Here is an 8,555-nt window from a genome sequence, read left to right on the forward strand (position 1 = left end):
TATACAAATATGCAAATTACACATGAAATAAGTGAAAGATAAGGCAATCTGACGGACTAGGTTTAAATACACAACTGGCTTTGAAAAGTACCAATCCCAAGGCAAGAGTTAGGAAGAGCTGTAATCTTCCAATAGAAAGCAGGAATGTGACATTGCACACCCGCCCATTACTCCAACCCCCACTGCCTCCAACTACAAACATTTCTTCTCACGCACACTTCCTTCCACAAGCCAGCAGTATAGGAGCCTCTGTGTCTGAAGCAGCAGGAACGAGATGTCTGCTCCAACTTTTGCAGCAAAAAGGGAGAACGTTATGGAGCGGGGCATGAACATGAAGGATGAGGAGAAGCTTTTCAAGCGAGATGGGATCCTCTACCCCACGATCATGACCCCACCTGAGAACCTGGATGCTTTGAAGGACCTGGAGGCCAGGGAGGATGATGTGATGCTGGTGGCATATCCCAAATGTGGTGAGACCTGATTTTTGGATTATAGAAATCTGCCACTTTTTCTGTCTCTCTCTTATTTAAATTTAAACTTGCAAAACTTGAACTTGCATTTGCAGTTAGATGAAAAGTTCCTCGGCTGTAAAGGAGGTTGCATAACACTCACAGTGGCGTGCGTCTGTGCTTCTGTTAAAACTGATTAGTCCTGGTTTGCTTTCCAGGAAAAAAAAAAAAAATGAGGGACTAAACACACTCACAACTTCAAGAGATCTCTGATTCTGTTCCAGGCTGTAACTGGGTGGTAGGAGTGGTGAGGAAAATTCTGACCGCATGTGGATACACTTTCCCTGATGGGCCCCCCATTATTGAGTTCCACTCTCCGGAAATACAGAAGGTCTGTCTGGCTCCACAAGCCACAAAGCATCCTGTGGTTAAGGGGACAAAACAAACACTACTACTTTTGTGTTCTGTCCAATTAGTATTCTGCTGTGTGAGAGCAACTGGGAGCTGCTTGGAAACATTTTTTGTGCTAATCTTAAAAACATATGTGTTCAATGTGCAAATGTTAATTTTGTAAATGTATGAATGAAATAACTCCCGAACAGCATGAGCCGATTTTTCAAAAATGAGTCATAATCCCAAGTAAGCATTAAATGTTTGATGATTGCTTGATATTTTGACCCATTCTTGTTTGTGACAAAGATTTTACCTGTGATTCGGATCTCATTTGAGCTCCAAGACCAAAACAGTCTTTTAAAAAAATGTCCTGCATTCCCATAGGATTGCATGTAAAATTTGTGCTGGATATGAAAGCAGTGTTATAGCTTTCTTTTTTTCACTGTCACGGATAAGGTTGTATTAGATTGTTTAATCCTCATTCGTCTTTTTGTTCAATATTTGTTTTTTTGCAGCTTGCCGCCCAGATGCCGCCACGGCGCTTTTTTGCAACTCATTTGCACCCTGATATCATCCCTGTTTCATTTAAGACCAATAAAACAAAGGTGGGTATCAGGACCGATCACATGACTGATCACATGACTTTATTTCCACTGTTGCATTATATTAATAGAAGTTACACCAAACATTCAATCCTTACATTTCAGTTTATAATTTGACTAAAAGCACAGTTTTAATAACTACTTTGGATTATTAGGTAACTGCACTGAAGCAGAAACACTTGTTAAATTAATTCAGTAAAGAATCAGCTATGTATTAGGACTTAAAAAAAAAAAATCATAATTAAGATCACATTTTTAGTCTTGCATCATTTCATTTTATTTACATTTTATCTTTAAAAGGATTTTCATAAGTTTTATAATTTCCATAGATGTTGGTGGTGTTTCGGAACCCTAAAGACACGCTCGTCTCTTATTACCATTTCATGAACAACAACCCAGTGCTGCCTAAAGCCGAGTCCTGGGACAAATTCTACTCCGACTTCATGTCTGGTGAAGGTGAGGTGGACTCTTACTCAGTGTTTCTGAGTTTCATGTTTACTCCTTCAATGATGACCTTTGATCTGCTTTTCAAACACAGTTGCCTGGGGGTCATATTTTGACCACGCCCTGGCCTGGGAGAAACACATGGATGACCCTAACGTGTTGATTATGACCTACGAGGAGCTAAAGGAGGTATTTATGCTCTGTATGTTTGCACTGCAGAAAAATACAGTTCAGCAAGTGAGAAATTCTTAAATCTTGCCAAACTCATCTATAATTTTTAAAAATAAGATTTAAAAATCTTATTGCAAAAAAATTCTAAAGAAAAATGTGATTTTTATTTAATTCTTTCAAGCAATAAATTCCCAAAAACTAACAAGAATTAGTTGCCAATAGATCAAAAATAGTTATGCTTGTAATTTTAATAATATTGGATTACAAATTATCTTATTCTTATATTTGTTTTGCTGTAATCTTTTTAATTTAAGAAATTATAGGTGTGGATTCAACACTAGGTCACTTGCTAAGATGCCAAGATTTTATATAGTGTGTATGTGTATACATATATGTTTTTCTATTTAGTTTATGTTTATTATACCTACATTTTATTGTGCATGCTCGTATTAGTTGATAGTATTTTCTTTATTTAATATCTAGTGTGTAGAGTATAAAACACTGTTTTTATCCTTTTATCAGAACCTGCCTGAGGGTGTAAAGAAAGTGGCAGACTTCTTCAGCTTCCTTCTGACTGATGAACAGGTCAAGGCGATTGCCGGAGCGAGCACATTCAGTGCCATGCGTTCGAGCTCGGAAAATTCTCATGGAAAGTTTGGCAAAGTTTTTTTCCGAAAAGGTAATAAAGCTGGAGACTAACGGTGGGTTTGTGGATGGGTTTACTAACAGGGCCTTGGTTCTTCCTGCTATCCGGTAACACCCACAAAACAAACAAAGCGATAGACAAGAAGCCATCAATGGTCAAAGAGCGACTCATGCTCATATGGTGCATCAAAAAACTTTTAATGATTAATTATTAGAGCTCTGAGCGAATGTGGAAGTGGGTAGATAGGGCTTTTTTTTTAAATGTGGTAACGTATATGTACGTATGTACTTGACTGTATATAAGTAGCTGCTCTGTGTGTGTTATTTTAGCTATACATAAATAAGCCTTTGAGACTAGCTTAAAAATTTAGGTGTGTTTTTGAATCTTTGGGTTGCTTATTCATAGAAAGTAATTCTGTTTTTTTAATGTAAATTTTTTAACACTAACATTGTAGCGTCAACTGAAGACGGGGTACTCAAATGCCAATCATTGTTAATTCTGATTGTTTACCAGGTGAGGTAGGAGACTGGAAGAACCACTTCAGCGAGGCTCAGAGTAAGCAGATGGATGAAGAGTTCAAGAAGAAACTATCAGGAACCAGACTGGGAGCCAAGCTTAAATACGAACAGTACTGTCAGTAGTCAGGGATATTAAACACTGTGAAACAGGACTTTTGACCTCATGTGAGTTACCTAACTGTGATTTTTTTTAATACTCAAAACCGTATTCAGATTATTATTAAATAAAGTACATTTTCCTCAATGTCTGGATGCTTAAATCTGGTTTTTTTACTTGCACATGCAAATCACCCCTCAATGCCATTTCTCCTGTAGTCAGGAAGTCAAGACATCAGTTACACTCTTAAACCCCCTTTACTGTATATTTTGTGATGTACTGCATTTAACATACTCCTTTTTTTAATGGATGCATTATATGGCATCTAGTGTATTCATTCATGCACAAATGTAACCTCAAGTGCACATTGCATTCTGCAAATATTCTAATGTTAAAATAAAAAAAAAAAGAACCAAAGTTTAAACCTCAAAAACCGGCAATTTTTTTTGTTTTTTATCTGGGTCAAGAGTGAAAAATATTATCCAAGAAGAGCTTGTGTGGGTGCAGGCTTTTGTTACAACTAAGCGGAAGCCACACCCAATTCCACCTGTTAAATTAGATGTTCTTGGCTCTCAATATATACGGTGAGGTGTGGCCTCTACTTGGTTGGAATAAAACCCTGCATCCAATCCCAAGGTTTGACTTCAGTGATCTAGGCCAAAAGTCATTATGTAGATTTTTTTTAGAAGTTAATTGAAAAAGTCAACCTCATAAATTCTAGATTCATTACTCATAAAGTGAAATATTTCAAATACTTAAATATTTAATATTTAATATTTAAATATTATATAAATACCATGTACAGTATCTCTTATGATATATTTAGGTACACGCATGGGGGAAAACTGCTGAATTGTCAGATAATCAGTTACACCATCAACAAAGAGTGTAAGATACAGAAGGTGATGTATGTAAGCATATTCATGGAAATTCGACTGTAAAGGAAAGAAATATTCTAATATTTTGAAAAATTATATATTTTTATTTTCATGACCTTTAAGCTGTAATGATCAAAACAAAAGGGGTTGAAAATATTTTATTTTAAATCTTGAATGTCCCCAGCAAGGACAAAAATGGTCAAACAGCAGGCCACACAATACAATTTTTAGCGGGCAAAGCAAAAGCAATCTGACTGCCAAGGTTAAAATATACATCTGGCTGAAAAAGTACATGCAACCAATCCCAGAGCACGAGGCGGGAACAAAGTGTGTAAGAGCTGTAAACACCTCCACCCACATGCTATCATTCTTCTTCTCACCGACACTCCCTTCCACAACACTCTACAGCCAGCAGTAGACGAGACCTTGTGCCTGAAGCAGCAAGAAGATGTCTGCTCCAAATTTTGCAGCAAAAAGAATGACCAACATGGAGCGGGGCATGAACATGAAGGATGAGGGGAAGCTTTTCAAGAGAGATGGGATCCTCTACCCCACCATCATAAGCCCACCTGAGAACCTGGATGCCTTGAAGGACCTGCAGGCCCGGGAGGATGATGTGATGCTGGTGGCATACCCCAAATGTGGTGAGTCCTGATTTTTGCTTTCTTCTCAGCTTTTTTCTGCAGATATACAAAGACTTATTGAGTCTTGAGTGAGTGGTGTAACATGGAGAAAAGTGGAAAGGCTATGGTTGGGTTACACATTACATAACAATACTGGATTTATAGTTAGTAATAGTAAGTCCAGTGTGAAACAGCAAAACTTAAACTTGCATTGCAGTTAGGTGAGAGTTTCCGCGGCTTTAAAGGAGGTTGCATAACTTACAGTGGTATGTGTGCTTTGTATTGAAACTGCTGAGTCATGGTTTGCTTTTCCAGTACCTAAAAAAAAGAAAATGACAGACTAATATAGACGCACAACTTCGAGGAATCTCAAATTTCTCTGATTTTGTTCCAGGCTGTAACTGGATGGTGGGAGTGATGAGGAAAATTCTGACTGCATGTGGATACACCTTTCCTGACAGACCCCACATTTTTGAGTTCCACTCTCCAGACATACAGAAGGTCTGTATGACTCCACCAAGCTTCAAAACATTCTGAGGTTAAAGGGACAAAATAACCTTTATATATATACTGAAAACTTTCCTGTTCTTCCCAATTAGTGCTCTGCTGTGTGATCAACAGTACACCATATAGAATCCCTCCATATAGAAGTACCTTGATATTTGGACCTATCCTTGTTTGTAACAAAGATCAAAGATTTGATCTGTGATTTTGATCTGAATGATCATTTGAGCTTGTTTGATGGTGACTGACTACATTTATGAAATTTGTCTAGACTGCTATGACCAAAATGCATTTTTCCCCCTACTGTCACGGATAAAGCTGTACAAGATTATTTAATCCACATTCATTTTTTTTTCAGCTTGCAGCCCGGATGCCGCCACGGCGCTTTTTTGCAACTCACTTGCACCCTGATATCATCCCTGTTTCATTTAAGACCAATAAAACAAAGGTAGGTAGGTGTGACAGCATTTCGGAGGTCGTGACGAATCACATGATTTGCTTTCACTGTTGGATTATGTTAATAGTAGTTACACCCATCATTTAATCCTTATGTCTCAGCTCATTATTCAACTGCACACAGTTTGAATTTAATTACCATGAAATATTCAGTAACTGCACTGACACTGATACTCATATGAGGTTACTTCAGTGAGAAATCAGTCATGCATTAAGACTGACATATTTAGTTTTAGCGATTTCTTTTTAGAAATGTGGGTTATGCAGTGTCTTTGATTTTGTATACTTTCCTCACCTTTAACTTTAAAATACGGTTGTTTGTTTTCAGATGTTGGTGATGTTTCGGAACCCTAAAGATACTGTCGTCTCTTATTTCCATTTCATGAACAACAATCCGGTGCTGCCTAAAGCCGAGTCCTGGGACAAATTCTTTTCTGATTTCATGTCAGGTGAAGGTGAGATGAACGCTCTAGAGCTTCTGAATTTACAATAATCATAATGTTTATTTCTTAAAAGTTAACCACTGATTTGATTTTAACATACAGTTGCCTGGGGATCATATTTTGACCATGCCCTAGCCTGGGAAAAACACATGGACGACCCTAATGTGTTGGTTGTGACCTATGAGGAGCTAAAGGAGGTATGTATTTGTATGTATGTATGAATTAATGAATGTACAGTGGGTACAGAAATTAATCACTCCTTAAAACAATTAACTTTAGTTGCTTTGCAGCCTGAAATAAAGATTTAGTTTATATTTCATCCAGCTGTATATAATCAGTGCACCTTCTAACAACAGTAAAAATAGAACACCAACATGTCACAAATAACCTGCTACTGCTTAAGAGTTGCTGTGGGCCTCTTGGTAACCTATCTGACCAGTTTCCTCCTGGCTTCTTCATCCATTTTGGACCAGCATCCTTATTCAGGGAGGGTCTTTTACTGTAGTTAATTGTTTGCTTCAGTGGCACTACCAGGGACTAAAATGCTCCAGCTTTTCATGCTGAGCTAATCAAAATGACTACAGCTGATCACAGTTGAAGGTCAAATGACTGTTTGCCATTAAGAAGGTGATTAGCTTCACCTGATTTGAGTTTACAACTCATTTGTAGGAGGGGGAGATCCTTTTCCAAATCAATAATTCTTTTTTTTTTTCCTGGAATGTTTTTCCTGGCATGCAAATATCTTTCATGCAGATGCTAAAAGTTAATACAGCTGGATCAAACAAAAACGGGGGTGATTCTTTTCTATACCCATTATATGTATGAATGAGTTAATGAATAAACAAATAAATACATTTCTTGATTCAAGCTGGTTATATTTAAATTTTAGCATATCAGGTTAAAATTAATTTGTGTTTATGTTGTAAAAACTCGTTTTTTATTATTATTTTTTATTATACCCACCTTTTATTGTATTCTCACATATACAGTATAGTATGTGGAGTATAAATCATTGTTGTTGTTTTTTTAATCCTTTTATTAGAACCTGCCTGAGGGTGTAAAGAAAGTGGCAGACTTCTTCAGCTTCCCTCTGACTAATGAACAGGTCGAGGCGATTGCCGGAGAGAGCACATTCAGTGCCATGCGTACGAGCTCTGAAAATTCTCATGGAAAGTTTGGCAAAGTTTTTTTCCGAAAAGGTAATAAAGCTAAACATTTTAATGGTGGGCTTGTGGATGGGTTTACAAGCTAAGTCAAAAAGAAATAGGAAATGGGCAGAAATCAAGACATTAAAACTGAGAAGGATGCCATAATCTCCTCTGACGATGTATCACTAATCTCTGGGTCTATGTATGTGGAGGAGGATAAAATAGGGCTTTCCTCTAAATGTGGTACCATAAAATATTTATGTGCCTATCTGTACTGGATGTGTTTTATATTAGCTATAAACAAATGAGCCTTGGGAGACTGTCATAACACATTTAGGAGTGTTTAATCTAAAAGTACCCTGTAGCTATGCCTCTGTTATAGGCTGACGTCCTTTATTCAGATAAAGTCCTGGTATAACTGTTTCTTGGTATATAAACAGTGTAGCATCAACTGAAGGCCAGGTATACAAACATGTATATTTGTTCATTCTGATCGTTTACCAGGTGAAGTTGGAGACTGGAAGAAGCACTTCAGCGAGGCTCAGAGTAAGCAGATGGATGAAGAGTTCAAGAAGAAACTATCAGGAACCAGACTGGGAGCCAAGCTTAAATACGAACAGTACTGTCAGTAGTCTGAGGACTTGTTTTTTTAACTGTGATTTTAACACTCTTGTTCAGATGATTAGTAAATAAAGTGATTGCTTATATATATTTTTATTATTTGCATTGTTTTTAAATACAAAATTGTGCACCAGTGCAACAGACACATTAAAATTGGGACTACAAAACATAACTAAGCAGCGTGTGTTTTACCCTTTATGCTCGCTGATAACTAGATTAAGAGAAGCACATCAGAACCATATTACGACTGAGTTTGACCGAACATGCGAAGAATGGAAACAAAACATGTATAAGATAGCAATGACTTTCGGCACAGGAATCATAACTCGAGCCAGGCTGCTTAAGAGAAGGTCATAATTTAGAGCCATTGTGACAAAATTTCTTACTGATTTACAAACAAACCCAGAATAAACCTAGGATAGTTTTCCTTGTCTGGATGTATTAATACTAGCTTTTATGCTTGCACCTGCAAATCACCTCTCCGTGCCATTACTCTGATAGTCCAGGAAAGAGTATATCAAAGCGCTCATATATCAAAGTAAAATTTCCCATAAGAAATAAT

At 37.2% G+C, this 8,555-nt stretch overlaps 2 protein-coding genes across 2 annotated transcripts; both read left to right on the plus strand.

Annotated features, from left to right (window-relative positions):
* The first annotated feature begins 223 nt into the window (after positions 1–223).
* Positions 224–3,467, plus strand: LOC128543051 (sulfotransferase 6B1-like). The gene is made up of 7 exons (XM_053513347.1): positions 224–470; positions 734–840; positions 1,358–1,447; positions 1,774–1,900; positions 1,983–2,077; positions 2,582–2,738; positions 3,219–3,467. Exons 1-7 carry the CDS (start codon positions 275–277, stop codon positions 3,344–3,346), a joined length of 900 nt encoding a protein of 299 aa, XP_053369322.1. The 5' UTR covers positions 224–274; the 3' UTR covers positions 3,347–3,467.
* Positions 3,468–4,423: 956 nt separating this feature from the next.
* Positions 4,424–8,079, plus strand: LOC128543052 (sulfotransferase 6B1-like). Its single transcript, XM_053513348.1, has 7 exons — positions 4,424–4,842; positions 5,216–5,322; positions 5,684–5,773; positions 6,110–6,236; positions 6,327–6,421; positions 7,267–7,423; positions 7,877–8,079. The coding sequence occupies exons 1-7, from the start codon at positions 4,647–4,649 to the stop codon at positions 8,002–8,004; spliced, it is 900 nt and encodes a 299-aa protein (XP_053369323.1). The 5' UTR covers positions 4,424–4,646; the 3' UTR covers positions 8,005–8,079.
* Positions 8,080–8,555: the final 476 nt, after the last annotated feature.

Source organism: Clarias gariepinus, chromosome 15 (genome assembly GCF_024256425.1).
Source record: "Clarias gariepinus isolate MV-2021 ecotype Netherlands chromosome 15, CGAR_prim_01v2, whole genome shotgun sequence".
Lineage (NCBI taxonomy): Eukaryota > Metazoa > Chordata > Actinopteri > Siluriformes > Clariidae > Clarias > Clarias gariepinus.